The sequence below is a fragment of the Eucalyptus grandis genome, chromosome 8 (assembly GCF_016545825.1).
Source record: "Eucalyptus grandis isolate ANBG69807.140 chromosome 8, ASM1654582v1, whole genome shotgun sequence".
Lineage (NCBI taxonomy): Eukaryota > Viridiplantae > Streptophyta > Magnoliopsida > Myrtales > Myrtaceae > Eucalyptus > Eucalyptus grandis.
In genome coordinates this window covers 70,370,142-70,387,475 of record NC_052619.1, presented here as the reverse complement: position 1 = coordinate 70,387,475, position 17,334 = coordinate 70,370,142, and the positions used below count along the sequence as shown (strand labels likewise).

Sequence of the window (17,334 nt, the reverse complement as noted above, 5' to 3'; positions counted from 1 at the left end):
AATGCCTCGGCCTTGCTAGATATGGCAAGGCTCGAGCCTCGCCGATGACCGACAAGACTCGAGCTCACTCCGCATCAAGAGAGGCTTCGGCCTCGCCGAAATTGGCGAGATCGAGCCCCGCCGGACACCGGTGAGCTTGATCTCGCCTGTGGCTGGTCATCGGCCGTTGTCGTGGCCAATGGCGGCCGAAGAAGAAGAAAAAAAAAAAAAAGAAAAAAATTATTAAAAATTAAAAATTATATTTTAAAAAATTAAAAATTATATTTAAAAAATTAAAAATTCGATTTTTAAAAAAATAAAAATTATAAAAAATTTCCATTAAATTTGTATTGCATAAAAAGTGTTAAAAAAATTTTATTGCATAAAAATGCTTTAACAATACTTTTTTTTTTAATAAAAAAATCATAAAAATGAGCTTTTTAGGTTTAGTTAAAATTTTTAGTTATTCAATGATATGTTCACTTCAAATAAGAAGCATGTGCATAGTCTAATTCTTTATAAATATTTCAATTTATAAGTTTTTTTTTTTTTTTTAATTTTTTTTGATTTTATTTTATTTTAATTTAATTTGAAAATTTTAATCAATTAGCATATAGTAGAAGTGGGTTTTCCTTAGAATATTAATTAAAACGTTTTAGCAATACGGATCGACTTGGGTATAGATCCATTTGATTTAGGTTTGGGCAATGTAACATGAATATAAGTTAAAACGCCCCGGTTACCCTAAATAAGGGGAGGTGATGGGTTCAAATCCCCACTTCTCGGGGGATGGGGTGGTGACACTAAATTTCATTTTCGATCCGACCCACCCATTTGACTGGTCTAGGTTTGGGTAATGTAACAGAGGAAAGTGATTGAGCCAAAAAACTAATACAACACAATAATTTAGCATAAGCAGATGTTTATTTTCAGCTGTTATATACACAGTACAAAGATCCTGGTTTGGAATTAGTATCTCAACAAAAAGACTACATCTTTGCTCGTTCTTGTTGGCCCTCTTTTTTTGCTTTTCCTGTTTCCATAGCTAGCAAGATCCAACTCGCAGGCAGCACCACTTCTCTGGTGCTAATCTGTTCATCCTTTGACGCAAGAACAATGACGACAGCCAAATATACAAATTCAATGTTTATAGTTACCGAATTTAGAACACAATTAGATGCTTGTATACCTATGCCACTGCTTGAGTGTGAACCAAATTAGCTGACTAATGGCTCATCATCGATATTGCATCTTCTAAGTACTGAGGTCATGATTCTGTGGTAAGCTGGAAATCCGGTATTTACTTTTGGAATCGTAAAGATAACTTTCCATTGCTGTGATTTTTAATCCCTCTTGCAGCAAGGTCTAAATCTGCAACATTTGTTCGCCTGACAAGAGAGATGGACTGTCCGTTTATTAATATGCCTATGGGCCAATGAACCTCTGGAACTTGACCAAGCTATGTAAAACGATTCTGCAGCATTCTTGCTGAATCCGTTATTGCTCAGATCCAACAACTCCAACTGCTTTGCCATCCCAATGGCCATGGAAAGCTTTTCGACAAATGGGCTCTCTGCTGCACCAATACTCTCCCACGAACTAGCACAGCTTTGATTGATCCCGGATGCATCAGGCTCTATCCCAGTCTGAACATCTTCACTGTCAGCAACTTCAAGCTGATTGCACCCATGATTCAGGGTACATGGCCCATTCTGTTCTGGATCTATTTCCTTCGCAGCAGAGCTATTTAAAGATGGAGGATGAATAAGACTTAGCTCTATTTGCGAATTTGACAATATTTCCTCATTGTTGGCATTATCAGCAAGATTGAGCTCCTCCAGGGAGTTGTTTTCTGTTACCAGAATCAAATGGCAGATGCATCAACTAAATTTTTTTGTAAGAAACAAATATATAAGAGAGGGTTTTGGGTATCTAACCTGCCAGTGCCTGTATTATTTCAACAACCCCGGAAAGGCCAAGCTGACACTTATTTAAGATCAAAATTTTTATGCCGCATTGAGGATGCACAAGTACTGACGCTAATGCACTAATTCCCTGTTTTCATGAGCATCCAGCATAAGCTCATTTCAGGTGCATTAAAATTTGAAGAATTCAATACTCTGAGAGAGCTCACACAAGAAAAGGTATTGTTTTAGGAAGAAAGACATATAATTAACATAGGCAAAGGAAATACCAACAGAATATAATCTAATTTCAAGTCCATTCTTATCAGGAATGTATATTGAGAAAGCTCATACAGCAAACCTGTAGTCTAATCATGTTGAAAATACACATGTCAATAACTTAGGCAGAGAACTTAAAGGAGGGGCAAGACAATCAAATTTATTAGCTTAGCTACAATCCCAAGCCAACTCCCACTTGAAAAATAAGAACAGTGATACTGAACCAGAAATGAAGCAAATAGGAACATGTCACCAAATCACTAAAAGATTTTGTTAAGCTGCTTCAACTAATGGCCAATATAAAGATAAGCTTTCACATACACAACAAGCTTATCAAAGATGCTAATAGATTAAATTGGAAATACATAGATAACATTCTGAAATATCCTATCATCTGGTAGAAACAAATGTCATACAAATGTCACTTATTTATTTGTATGGTTATGGCACCCAAAATTATAACTGGTAAAGCCAACAGAATCTTCAGTAGTGTTGGTTGTTGCAGCATCTACACTTCACTGATATGGAAGCCTCGTTATAGTAGTAAGCAGACAGAATTTCGAAACAAACTAATTTCAAGGATTTCATATAATGGAGAATGGTCATATCATAGCACCACTTACGATAATCGGGAAGTAAACAGCATACCTCTTGCTTGATCAAATTCCCTCCAAGGTTCAGCTCTACGATTCCACAAACCAGACTATCAACGGTTTGTTTTGAAAAGTACTTGGATGTCAATCCACAAAACGACAAGTCCAACTTCACAAGCTCTTGATTCTCAAAGGGAAGTGATTCACTCAACTGTAGTGCTCCATCCTGGAACCCAAACAAGAAACGTCAATATAAAGATGCGCAAAATGCCAAAGGGCCATTCGTGTGAATGATGCACTTATAACTTGAAAAAAGTACACACCGTTCCAATATTGGTACCTCCAAGCATCAGTCCCGACAGAGACAACCTTTTAGATATCTGACATAGGCTGTCAACTACAGTTTTGCTAAGTTTCAAGCCACTCAGACTTAGTTCAGAAAATCTATGCAAAATAAGAAGTCAGTAAAATCAGATGAAAAGTTGAATGTCATTTCCAACCTGTGACAAGAAATGACGGTATGGTTTAAAGTCTTAAAGTACCTTTCCAGTGAGGCAAGCTTGGAAAGCAGATAGACAATAGCATTTCCTGATATCAAGTCATTATGTCCTATTGATTTGAAAAAGGAGTTAATGTTCCATTTCATAAATAATGCTCATTAATGGTTTGAAAAAAAACCTATTATGTACCTATATAAAGTTGTGCAAGTGTTGATCCAGCTTCCAGTGCTTCAGCGGCCTTGTTAATTGTTCTAGATGTAATTGAACAGCGCTCTACATTCAAGCTATACAAGGCTACGGAATGAACAATCCATCAAAAGGAAGTAATTAATATTCAGTTAACTAGATAGATGCATGTGCTTGTGGGTGGGTGGCTCAATGTGCCACTCTCATGTACGCATTGACGTTTGTGTGCTTGTACATGCCGTATATGCTTGTTAAAATGCTACAGCAGATGGACCTTACCCCTACAATTTTTCAGAATTGTGGAAATGTAAGATCCACAGGCATCAGTGAGACGATTGCCGGATATATTAAGTACCACCAGTCGTTCAAACAGCACAGGACATTCACAGATCTGCACGCGTAAACTAAATAAGCTCATTCAAGGCTATCAAATAGGCACGCAGTTTATAGACACTAATGAGACGTTGTCACAATACTCAAGATCCACTAGCCATTTTTAGAGTTCAACGTCTTTCTCGATTTCAGTTAAACATCAAAATTTCCACATGAAAGTATTGATTTCTCCCAAATTGCAAGGTGAAACGAAAAGTTAAATGGGGGAAGTATATGTTTGCTGGACAGTTATTATTCAATATGAACCTGAAACAATGCCGTTGGACCAAACCGGTTGCAATGCAGATCCAGACTCAGGTCTCCATAGCTCTGACCTGAAGACTGGAGTGCTTGTTGAAGTTTCTCCATGGTTCCATTTCCTGGAAAAATCATTCAAATTGTAACAGCTTTTGAAATCTTTATACTGCCCTTGTTATGGAAAAATTATTAAGGAGAAATGACGGCAGCTACAAACCACAAGAGTCAAGGAAAAGGCTCTGGTTGAAACTAGATACCAGATGATTACCTAGGAGATTATGAGAAAGGTTAAGCATCGCAATCGTTCCGTGCACGCGCAATGCATTCAACAATGGAGTTACGGATACATCTTGTAGTTCACATTCTGACAGGATGACTTCATCTTCCGAGACCTATTAAACAGGTAAGTATTGTAGCTTTTCCTCAATAAACTCACCAATTCAGGAGAAGTTAAGATATTCCAAAAAGGATGAAAGTAGAAGCAAACAACAGAACGCTAACCTACCTCCAAGTTGTATAACCTTTTGAGCAACTTCAAATTTGGTTGCTCAAATAGGTCCTCACAGCAGTCAACATAGAGCTTCATCAAGGGTTTCTGCACCCAACCTGTAAGGTGACATTTTAATATTAAATACAACTTTGTAAGAGTGACTTTTATAAAAACACTGGCAGATACTCTGCTCCAATGAAAAGTATCATGTGTCGCTCACACATGGCTAATGAGCATAAACGATCAATCACAATTCCCATGGGAAATGCATTTCAACCAACTTTTTGCATTTAAATATAGAAACTTGTGCGAAAAAATGATGTTATTTTTTTTCAGGCAATGCTGATGTAGTTACCAAAAGAACATTTCTGATTATAAAATTCTCTGAGTGTCCACAAGTGCTGCAGTTCATAGTGATGATTCATGTACTCATAAACCACAGACTGTTTTCTTTTATCATGAGGTAGCCTGACATGACAATATCCATGACATGAAAGACATTTTTACATCATGTGAATATAATATGTTCTGGTACATACCATTAACAAGTACTTCAACTAATCCCTTTCCCAAGAGATCCCTCAAGCTTTGAACAGTTTCTAAGCATGGGAGGGGTTTTCCCTCATATATTATTTGTTGGATGATTGGCAAGAGACCTGTATTAGATACGAGCATCAGAAAATTGCAAGGATGGCAGTCTTGTTAAGTGTGCTTGGCTTTGTGTGTGTGTCTGTGTGAGAGAGAGAGATGCCAGAACACTGCAACTAATAGAAGCTGAAATGATGCATCATTAAGAATTTGAAGGTGGATTTTTTTTCTGATGGATGGATTGCAAGGCCATAAGCAGTAGATGTTTAATTGACTAACCCTTCGATCTCTTTTCTTTAGAAAGATGTAGGTAGTACAGGCATGCCAATTCAGCCTTCAAAGAGTTGATGTCGAATTCATCATCAGACCCAAAGCTCTCGGCCTCTATATGGATAAGTTCATTGTCGATTTTGAACAATATGAATTGCTGCAATAATCATAATGCATAACAGGTTGGAAAAAAAGATAGTTAAATTCCAAAAGATCAGCTGTTGTGACACAGGTGTATCAAGGTAGGCCATGGATTGAATAGAGAAAGACTCTTAATCAGTCTTAATCAAGAATTTTGATAATGGCAGATGACACAATTTTCACTAGGTTCCAATTGGTGTCATGTTGTTCTAAATGCAGATGAATTTGGTATTGACTTAGCATTAGCAGCACAAAATGAGGGACAGTTTTAACAATTCAAAAAGAATGGCTACGTTGAAATTCTAAATGAAGTTAAATGAACATGACCACATTACCGTAACACAAAGTCTAAATGCACTAGAGGCAAACTGACTCTTACTTTGGATTTGTCAGTGCAAGCAGGGAAATCCAAATGAACAGTGTGTGATAGGTTATTGGAGGCATCAAAGTCACATTTTGAGCTATCTGCCACAAAATAGTCGGGAAAAACATCCTTGGTGCTCAAGGATCTGTCTTCTTTTCCATTTTCAGATGCCACTCTACTGGAACTCCTGGTTTTATAAGAACATGTGCTCTCTTCTACATTAACAAGCTTCCGAAAACTGTTAGTACATTCTGATCCAATAGCGGGTGCATCCTGATGAATGAAAAACAAACTTGAATAAAGAGATAGAGAAATACCATCATGGCCTCAGAAAGACAAATAATTCTATGTTTGGCCAAAGACCCACTTACGTGACATCCCACTGCTGCTGCTGTTGCTTTATTCCCTACACCATTTAGGCATACAATTCAGGTATAGTCATGATATCATAGGTGTGAAGCTAAAATCAAGCAAAGTAATTCTCACTTTCATCAGAAGTAGCTGCCCTATCCATAGAATGCGGCTCAGCCATTGAGCTGCCCGCCTGAGCATGCATTTCTCCTTCATCATCAGAAAGGACTAACCGAATGCGCTTACGATCAACAACTTTCTGCTTATCACCAGTTGATTTAGATGAACTTTTGGATGATGCCATCATGTGGTTCATGGTATTACCACACTTCTCTACAGGAGCAGCTGTTCTGAACCTTGGTGAAACTTTCTTTGAATGGAGAAGCGATATCAAAGGAGCATCATCATTTAGCTCTTCCACAGTGTTGTGAAGTTTTCTCTTATAAGAATTAGATGTAAGTGGAGAACTGCATGTGCTGGACCTGCTATTTGATAAACAATCATCACCTTCCGTGTCTGTTTCAGGGCAGCAATCTCCTGCCACTTTTGACTGTTCAAGCTCTTTCCTTTCTGATTGCTTCAACTTGTCAATTAGAAGCTGCAACCTCCTGCACAGAAGAGTGCGCCCTAGTTTACATACAATTGGGTGGATTCAATTGTGGTGAAACCTAGTAATCTGGGATATTGGAGTTCCACTTATTATACTGTAATTCATGGAGTTCACTATTTGGTTCCATAAACTACTCTATCGTTCCACTTTCTAAAACAGATAACTCACCTCGCCTCTTCAACATTGTCAAATCTTATCATGTGGCTATAGTGCATGTTCTCTAGGGCAGAAAGCTGTACTGAGATGAGGTTAGCTTCCACAGCAATCCTGCAACACACAATTGGGAAACAATGCCGAGCATTTATGTTGAAAGTAACGAGGATAACTCTGGGTAGAAGGCAATGATAATTGGCGTTCAAGGATTTGAGAAACATCAGGCTTGTAAATGCATTTGTTCAACTTAGAGCAAAGCATCTCAAAGATAGCAAATAAAATTAATAATGGATGCATCATGCATGTGAAGCGCGGACATTCATTCCATACACAGGCAGGTTCGTGCATCTGTTGATCTTCCTAGCAGTAATTGTTGTTGGAGCAATACTTGTTTGTGTACTCCAACCTCACATAAGCACCAGTTTTGCTATGCACATGCAGTCACACATCAAATGCATGGCAAATTAATTCTAGATATTTTGAACATATCCTAGTAATGTTAAAGAAAATTCATAGTTGACAAGACAAAAACATTTATCATATCTGACACTGGAGAAGCCTCTCATGCTTACCTTTAATAAAAGAAACAACTGAAAAGATTAACATAAAGGAGGGCAATCACCTGTACCCCTCTTCAAAAGCGTCCAATGCACCTGCCCAGTTTCCGTCACAGTCCAAAACATCACCAATATTAATTTTAACCAAAGCCTGCCCCTGGATACAATATTGACCTCGAGTAAGCGTCAATAGACCATTAATGAAACATATACTAAAATGCTCTCACCATAAATATCAAGAATGTGATCAATTTATAAGCCAAAGGAAAATGAAGAGTACCAACCCTCAGAATCTTAAAATTAGCTATAGAAGATTCTCCTATGTGGCAACAAACATTAAAGCAGCTGCATGGTCATCAAATCAAAATATAAATCATGAGTCAAGTTTTCAAAACTATGGATAGTGAAATGATAATTAAATTGATAGATTTGTTAAAGTACCAAAGTTAAAGTTTCACACTATAGTTATGTATCAGTATATGTGGAGAAGTTGGTTAAAAAGGTGGCAAAAAAGTGGTCTTTCAGGAGGAACCACTATTGGTTTATGGAGTTAAGGTGGAAAGAAGTTGTCCAAATATGATTTAGCGAGTTCGTTGAAGATGGAAACGCAAGGCTACTACATATATATATTAGTAGGTTCCAATTGGAAATGCTTAAATATTATCAATTGGTTTGATTAAGAAAAACTGCTTTGTGGAGTTACTGACAGAACACAACAAGGAATCTCACACGAAAAATTCATCAAACAAAGCTGCCGTCATTTTTTTAAGTACGATTTAAGAGAGCAATTAGAAAGATAACATCAACTACGTCCTACGATTCTGGACATAAAATTGCTACATTTATCCATCAAACACACAAATATAAAGTTAATGAGCCATTTTGTTGCAAATGATTCAGTTAAAATTATTGAGAAACATCATATAACTCAGTGATGATGTCGCCAAAATTATTTTATGAGTAACAATCTAATTAATCCTGAACTTTTACTAATTTATCACATGGATTTAGTACTTGCATATTCTTCCGATAGCTATGACTTTATGAACCTTAATTCAAGTTATAATCTTGAATAGCAAATCAGCAGAATTAGAAAAGAAAATTATTAAGGGATTAGAATTCAGAGACGAACAACCAACGAACCTCCATGTTGCCAATGGATTTATAAATCTCCCAACTCTTGTTGTACCATTTCAGAGCTTTGTTGAATTTTCGGAGCTTCTGGTATGATTCTCCAATAACAAGGTACGAATCACTCAGCTTTTCCTTGTCGCAAAGTTCACTTGCAATTCTTTTCTTGCGTTTAGCAAAGTCAAGATGCTGAAATAAATCACAAAAAACAAACCAATGTAAGACTATGCCAAAATAAAGTATTTGGAAATAGTGTAATTATTCTAGAGAATCAGGAAATGACTCAATCAATCTAACGGCACCACTTAATCATCTAGAATGGCATATCTCCATATGTAGCTTCAAACTTTCATGACGATTCATGTTGATCATTCAGAGAAGCTTATTGAAGAATCACTCCTTTGACGCTACTTCTATACATCAATAATGCTTGTGCTATGGACAATTGAAACCGGAAGTTTGCAAGTGGCAAATCTAGTTACAAGTATCAACATCCTACATCAGTATCAGTGATCACTTGATGTTTCTTTATTTTTATTGGTTGGGGTGGGGTGAGTCTAAAAATGTACGAAGAGAGAATGTTAGGTCTCCCTTTCAAAGGTGGCCTTCAATAAATCCCGTGGTTGCCATTCTTGGAGTTTAGTTTTTTTCTTGGATGGTCTAGATCTTATTCTTCATTTTTTTAGTAGGGTTAATACTACAAAAAACCCCAAACTATGTCCACTATGACATAAATAATTCTTTTTCTTTTTTTTTGTCACTAAAAATCCTAAACTTGCCCTAACATGAAGACCCCAATTTTTTTTTTTTTGTGTCACAAAAAATCCCAAACTTATACCAGTATACAAATATACCTTGGATGGATATGAAATAGCAGTTAGATATATAAATTTAGGTTTTTTTGTGAAACAAACAAAAAAAGTTTGGGGCATTTGTGTCACAGTGAGCAAGTTTGGAGAATTTGGTGACACAAAAAAAAAAAAAGTTTGGGTATTAATGTCACATTAGGCATATTTTGGAGTTTTTTTACAGTATTTGCCTGTGCAACTACTTGTGCAACTTACAAACCATCAACAAACTAATTCAATTATTGTATCGGTGACCATTTTCTTCCCTGAAACTGCTAGAACTTTAACAAAAGATGCAACTTCAGCGATTATGTTGACTGCATCAAATATCATGATCAAGTTCCATTAGTGGATTGTATGTACCTACAGAATCCCCGATATTGTTATGATGCATTCCATTCTAAAGAATTAAAAGTAAAATATTATCCAGTTATAGAGCTTGCATTATGGCCGACCTTTTTCCAGTCATCTCTTGAGAAGACAGTCTCTAAAAATGCCAAACCACAAAATGTTTGCTAAAAAATGTATGAAGCGGTTATTTTCTAGTATTTCGTGAGAAAGAATATCATAAAGCTGCTTCACACTCAAGCTAAACGTTCCTAGTATCCAACGCAGCAAAAAGGTCCAATGTTCAAAAGGATTGAATACAATTTTCATCATGAATGATCTCGGGAAGTAAGAAAGTTCTACAAATTAGCAATCTTTCAATTGATACGGAAGCAATAATCATAATTATTACATAAAGCATGATTTGACGGATGGAACTCGCTGCAGAAGCCAAGCCATCTAAAACTTAACAGAGAAGGAGACTTACTTTTAACCATGCAGCAATCATACTTGATTTCTCGATAAGACAGTCAAGGGACTTATTCTGTTGCAGAAGCCATTTCCTTTCACTTCCAGTGCCTCGAGCACTGACCGACTTTCTCGACAGCTTTTTAAAGTTCTGCTCTTCAAGCCTCAGCTCATCCATCACCTTAATAGCTTGATTCACCGTTTCAATATTTTGGTTAATTTGACCCACCAAAGCATTCTCGTCCTCCATAGAATCTGCCAGATCAAATGCCTTTTGATAGCAAAGAGTTGCCTCATCATACTTTTGTACCCTGTAATGCAGTTCGCCAAGATTTATGTACCCCTTTGCCTCACCTTGGCAATGCCCGATCCTCTTACAGATTATTATGTCCCTCTCAATATGCTCCCGAGCCTCATTCCACATCCTCAGTTCCGTGTAGACGTTTCCAAGATTATGATGTAGCCTACTACGTCCATCATCGTCTTCAGTAACCTCTTCTTCATCACATATGTCTAATCCTTTAGATAATATCTTCTGGGCCTCCACCAAATTGTCGAGATCTATCTCAAGCATACCGATATTATTGTGCGCATCAATATATTCCTTCAAGAAAGAAGACTTATTCGTCGGCGGGTTCTCCTTCAGTTCCTTGGCGAGCTTCATGGCGGATCTGAAATACTTCTTAGCATTCCGAATGGAGTAGTGGTCATCAGCAGATCTCAGGAACATCTCGTGGTACGTACGACCGAGCTGCGTACTCGCTCGTTGCTGCTCGACAAGATCATCGGAGTCCTTAGCGAGCTCCAAATGTTTCTTCTGCGACAGTCGACAAAGCACACATAAAAAACCAAGACCGTAAAATCGCCATCCCTCCGAGTCCATAACGAGAACCAACAGGAAGTATCTGCACCTAAATTCCGACAATCGCCGCCGGAATCGAAACCCGGGCATTCAAAAAAGGGGCCGGGAGCGGTTACCTGATAGAAGAGCGCGTCCTGGAAGCACTCGAGCCGGAGGTACATCTCCCCGAGGGACTGGCACGTCGGCAGCAGGTGCTTCTCCGGCAGGTGCCGGGACGTGACGTCGTAGTCGATGCGGAGCCACTTGAGGGCCTCCACGTACTCCCCGCGGTTCTTGAGGATGTCCCCGATCACGTTCGCCCACCGCGCCTCCTCCTGGCGGTTCCCCTCGTCCCTCGCGCTCCGGTACGCCCGCTTCGCCGCCCTGAGCTGCCCCTCGTCCCTCGCCATCTCCGGCCTGCTCCGATCGGCGATCGGCGATGGGCGATCGGCCTAGGGTTTCTCTGCGACACAGAGAGGGAGAGGAAGAGGCTCAGTGGAATTTCGTTCAGTTTGAAAAATGCGAACTTTGCCCGCCAAATCCCTTCGCTGGTGCCGCCAATTTATGGCGGCAATATTTTCGAAATTAAAAAATTGAACAGAACATTGTAAAAATAGAATAATAAATAATAGGGATATCAAAGGGATCACATGCCTAAATAAAATAAGTAATATGTTGGGAATATAAAATTAAATTTTACGAAATGAATTTTATTAACGAGTGCTCTAAATCATTGATTATAAATATATGGTTAAATAAGCAGGTCATGTTCGACACCAAATGATAATGCATTATATCGCTTCATGCATCAATTATGCAGAATTGATTTTAATATACTTGATGTTTTTTAAACAAAAATAGCACTGATTTTTTTTTTTAAAAGCAATAGATGAGAACTAAGGGTTGGAAAGATAATACACCAAAATGAATTAGCTTACTCTCACTCGCATAAATTTTTTTCCAAATTTTCCATTTAAATTTCTGTCCACACCATTTCTCCTATTTTCGAGGTAGTGCATTAATTGCCATACTCTTCAATTAATCAAGATGCATCAATAACTTGCTTGATATTGACACTTAAATTTTTACCTAAATTTTGTAAAAGAGTATGGTGCACATAAATTATAATCGACAATTCTCTTAAACAAAATTGCCAAGCATTACATAAAAAGGAGATCAAGAAATTCTTCAACCCAAACAAAAAGGAAAGGCCATACAAAGAAGCACCAAAGTGTCAAGCCCCTGCACTAAATGAAAGTTTCGTTTGTATTGTTTTTTTTTTTGTTGGTTCTACCCTACTCATATTCTAATTCTCAGTCTTTTTGGCCTAACTCTTTTTGCCTTGAAATCGAAATCCACTCCTAAAATTAATTCATCCCCATCCCAACCCCGAAAAATGTGAGAATTCAAACCCCCACCTCCTCCTTCCATGTTATAATTAATCTATTTCAATTTTATTACTTTCAATAATTAATTAATGAAAAAATAAAAAACTTATGTCTCGACCACGGAAATACTTTTCATTTATTCATTTCATTTTTGAGAAAATATATCCCAAATCATTCAAAAATTGGCAAAATAAACTTAGAAGAGACAAAGGTAATTGCCAGGACTACTGAGCTGCAGAAATTGAATCATCCAAACCCATTTGCTGCTGCTGCTTAACTGATTAAAAGCTCAGATGCAAGTCAAACGGTTGCAGGAGGAAGCATACTTACTTGCCCCTGACCTCTTTACAAAGCAAACTTTGTACAGTTGAGATGGAATTGAGAAAAAGAATAAAGCAATCAAGGAGAAGAAGGAACGTAAACAGGCTGCATAACGCGAAATCGATCGAATGACAAAAGACGGCCCGGAGGGCGGGCTTAGTGAGACTCTACCACTTTCTTCCGCAACTGTCTTCTCCTCGACTCGATGATAGCTTCGTCCCTTCTTTTCGTAATTTCTCTAATCTGCTCCCGGAACTTCCGCTCGATCATCTCGAGCTCCATTCTCATTTCTTCGCCGTCATCTTCGCCAAACAGAACAGGAACGTTGGTCGGGTGAGAAGCGGTCACCACACTACTCTTCCCCCCAGCCAAATCCTTGCTATTGCCACTGCTACAAGCATGCAAATCGGCACTCGAGCCTACTGCCGAGCACTTGTCATTCCACTCATTAGAGGTAGCAGAGAGATAAGAAATTTCGGAACCCTGATCGTCTAAAATAGTCGGGTTCTCAAGACCAACAGCATGTGACGTCGTCACTGCAAATGGCTCACATCTCAGCGAATTGACTGCCTCATGAGCATCTACCAGAGATCCACCGGAACTTTGTCCACATTCTCGCAAATTGGGGTCACTCTGATGAGAAACTCTTACCAAATGACTGATGGGTACACCAGGTTCCCAGTTCTTTACCAAGTTTATCAAAAGCAAATCAATTAACTCTGCTATAAACATGACATTCTGATCTTCCAACTCCAGTTGCTCAACCATTTCACTTGAAACCGAACAAGCTGTATCAGTGTCGAGGTAGAACAAGAAATGGATATTCCTGGCACGACCTGCACATCAAAGAGCATATGAATCGCTGATAGGAAAATGGCAACTAAAGCAACAGGGATAAATATCGGCAATCTAGAGTGGTAGACCAACCATTCTGATCAGCTATGCGGAGTATTAAAGATACAGAGTCTTCATCATTCACTTCTCCTTTTAACACAAAAGAACTGCCTCTTCTTGTCCTTTGGACCTCCAGAGACAATAAATGTGACCCATTGCTTCCAAAGTGATCAAAAGAATTGATTATGGGTAGCTCACCATCATCAACATCCATCGGAAAGGTTTTGCTTTGGGCAGTAACTGGCCCTTCTGAAACCAGACAACGGTCCCCAAATGCTCCTATTTTAGGCATGACTATGTCAGGAAGCAGCATAGGGCGATTTTTCACGGATGCATTCATTTGAAGGAAGGGCTCCATCAAAAGCTCATTTGCGGACAATCTTTGAGATGCTGGAAGTAAACATTTCTCAATAAATAATTTTACTTCAGGATCTTTCACCTTAGAAAGGCCAGCAGGCTTGATACCCTACACAGACAAGATTATAAGCAAGATCTCTAGAATCTAGCTATTTATAATTGACTCTTAATAAGGCAGACACCGCTTAGTAAGTCATTAGATAACTTACACATGAAACCTTCTTATATATTTGAGCAGAATTCCTGCACTCACTATAGGGATATTCAAAAGTAACCATCTCAAGCATGCACATCCCAAAAGAGTATATATCTGCTAACTCATTGTATTTCTCATCATACATCTCAGGTGCCATAAATTCAGGAGTTCCTGTAAACACCACATTCTGACATATCAGTGCCCTTGTATATTATGAAACAAAAACTAAAGGCTATCACGTAATTAAAGAGTTCCGCTGGCCACAATCATTGGATTTTTTTCTTTTAAGGTAGAAAAGATATAATGGAACTAAAACATAGTGATGAGTAAGTGTAAAGCACCAATTCAAATTAACAAGTGAGGAGAAGCCCGAGTGCAGAAACAAACACTCAGAATAGAAAAATACCAATTACACTTTTGGCAAAGGTCTGCTGCATGACAGTTGCCAATCCAAGGTCTCCAATTTTAACTTCTCCCAGGTGTCCATTTATGAATATGTTGTCACACTTGAGGTCCCTATGCATAACCGGTGGATTCTGACTATGAAGGAAGCCCAAACCCATTAATATCTGCCTTGCCCATCCCTTCACAGCCTTCATGTCGACTTTCTTGTGTTTCTTACGATACCTAGATCATAAATTCCATCCACTAACGATAGGGTTAATCTCATCATCACTGAAAGATAAACTTCAAAAGCATATTGAATAAGGAAAGGAACTTACTGTCTGAGGCTACCTGACGTGAACAACTCTGTGATTATATTAACTGTCTTATTTTTCTCATCAATCCATGAATTGTAAAACTTAATAATATTGGTATGCCTCAGTGACTTCAGGAGATGCACTTCAGAGTACAGCCGTTCCAAGTCATCAGGAGATTGTAGCACATCATCAATTCGAACTTGGTTCCATGCCACTTCAATTCCATCTACTTCATCGAATGCCTTGTAACTATATAATATATGATTAAGGAATGCCATGGAACCAAATATTGTAGCAACGAAATGTGGCATGCAGCCACTCCTATCGAATAATACAATTGATACTTCTCTAAAAAAGCTTGATAAAAAGAATTATCGTATGTGATGCACCCATCATTTTAAACTTTCAAGTGATAGTAACACTGTTGAACTTCTCTCACTAAGTCTGTCACAAAGCATTTATATAGGACAAAATACAATCTTGCTGAAATATATGAATTCGCACTTGGTTGATGTTTAATTTCTCCTCCTAATCAAAAAAAAAAATCTCTACCTGAAATGTGGCATGTACAAAATGCAGATAGTGCATCAACACAAAAAGTGAAAAACGGTGGTAGTGCTATAAATACGTCAGGACAATGGATACACGGTCTTGAAAGCACCTTTTCCAAGCACGTCCCTATACTGTACAAAGGCACAACGAGTCACAAGTCAATAAAATAAATAAAAGTATAAGGAAATCAAGCGACAGATAATGGAAAGAACTTAAGCACTCCATTGCTGTTGCATTTACCCAGTTTCTTAAGAACTGAATATCATGCAAGGACCACAATGAGTCAACAATAGGATTTCCCACAACATAATTTATGTTAGCAACCAGTGAAAAAAAAAAGACTAAGCAGCAAAAGGAAAAGCCATGCCACAATTACCCGAATGTATCGATAAGTTGGATCTGTCTCGACGACATCAGGATCGGGGGGCTCCGCAAGCGCTGCACCCTCATCTTCACTATCCACACCGACCATACTCACAGCTCCGCTTCCAAAACCCCGCTCTATCTCAAGACAAGTCAATATTGAAACCCAGAAAAGTCAAAGCCCAAACCAACACCACATGTGTCTTACCAGTCTATAATCCTAGAACAAAACGAAGCAAAATCAATGGAATTTGGCAGAAACAGCTGAACAATTGCCCAAGAACCACATCAAACTTTAATCGTCGCAACACAATTTCATTCGCCACAATCACCAGGGTTCAAAAAAAAGAAAAAAAATAGCCACCCATTCCGCCCACATGCAAGCTCATACGAATTGGGTACCCAAACCATCCCCGACATCACTCAATCCCCTAAAGATCACATCTTCATTGGACAGTCTATAATCCTAGAACAAAACGAAGCAAATCTACGGAATTCGGCAGAAACAGCCGACAATTCGCCAAGAACCAGATAAAACGCCAATCGACACAAACGCATTTTCATTCACCACAGCACCCACATGCAAGCTCACACGAATTGGGCACTCAAACCGTCCCCGACATCACTCAAATCACCTAAAGATCACATCTTTATCCAAAAAAAAAATGAGAAAACGCAAACCCACCCACCAACTCCGCGGAATCGCACCAATCCTCTCCTAAAAACCGCGACAAACAAAATCACACGCGCGTACACAAATGCTGCATCGGCGAGGCACGAGGAATTACCAGAAGAAAAGAATTGGCGAAAAAATGCCCAATCAGCTGAACGATTCGGAGACCGCCCGCCCCATGAAAATGGCCCCGAACGGAATCGAATCACCGAACCCTAATCAAAGATTGGGGAAGAAGACGGCGATGGTGGATTTCATCGAAACGAGGCGGTTGATTCTCGATCGAATCCCGAACCAGCGACGGCAACTTGTCTGGATTTTTTTTTTTTCTTTTTCTTTATTGGCTCCTTTTTACCCAGCAGTAAGTAATCTCTCTCGGAAATAAATAAATAAAAGAGAGAAAAGATTATTACCAAGTTAAATGCGATTGCGTTTCCACTCTAATCCCATTAATGATAAAAGATTAAATCCCCGATTAATACCCGGGGATTTTCCTTGCCGATTCACATCGTGTGTGGGCCCAACCATATCCATATGCTATTTATCTTGAGATCTCAGATATTTATAAATTATAATCTCGAGAATTTTATCGCCCAAGTGATTTTACTAAATTAAGGGTCCGTTTATTTTAATAAAAAAATAATTATTTTTAAAATATTTTCTTAAGATTAATAATTTG

General features: G+C 38.4%; 2 protein-coding genes across 4 annotated transcripts; both read right to left on the bottom strand.

Annotated features, from left to right (window-relative positions):
• Positions 1–854: 854 nt before the first annotated feature.
• Positions 855–11,687, bottom strand: LOC104415868 (protein TONSOKU). Its single transcript, XM_010027254.3, has 20 exons — positions 11,348–11,687; positions 10,389–11,186; positions 8,739–8,915; positions 7,661–7,752; positions 7,054–7,152; positions 6,411–6,883; positions 6,296–6,330; positions 5,940–6,197; positions 5,429–5,576; positions 5,101–5,217; positions 4,577–4,677; positions 4,340–4,463; positions 4,081–4,193; positions 3,721–3,832; positions 3,445–3,549; positions 3,298–3,364; positions 3,079–3,199; positions 2,811–2,981; positions 1,917–2,034; positions 855–1,831 (listed from the first exon to the last, which is right to left on the bottom strand). The coding sequence occupies exons 1-20, from the start codon at positions 11,618–11,620 to the stop codon at positions 1,323–1,325; spliced, it is 4,011 nt and encodes a 1,336-aa protein (XP_010025556.2). The 5' UTR covers positions 11,621–11,687; the 3' UTR covers positions 855–1,322.
• Positions 11,688–12,813: 1,126 nt separating this feature from the next.
• On the bottom strand, positions 12,814–17,014 carry LOC104415867 (probable serine/threonine-protein kinase WNK7). Of its 3 annotated transcripts, none has more exons than XM_010027252.3 (8): positions 16,771–17,014; positions 15,996–16,124; positions 15,713–15,750; positions 15,089–15,316; positions 14,773–14,993; positions 14,380–14,537; positions 13,847–14,279; positions 12,814–13,755 (listed from the first exon to the last, which is right to left on the bottom strand). In XM_010027252.3, exons 2-8 carry the CDS (start codon positions 16,089–16,091, stop codon positions 13,076–13,078), a joined length of 1,854 nt encoding a protein of 617 aa, XP_010025554.2. In that variant the 5' UTR covers positions 16,092–16,124; positions 16,771–17,014; the 3' UTR covers positions 12,814–13,075. The 3 variants fall into 3 exon arrangements, with proteins under 3 accessions (XP_010025554.2, XP_010025553.2, XP_039156669.1); XM_010027251.3 differs by having other exon boundaries at positions 15,996–16,120; positions 16,771–17,013; XM_039300735.1 differs by lacking the exons at positions 15,713–15,750; positions 15,996–16,124; positions 16,771–17,014 and having other exon boundaries at positions 14,773–15,014; positions 15,089–15,230.
• Positions 17,015–17,334: the final 320 nt, after the last annotated feature.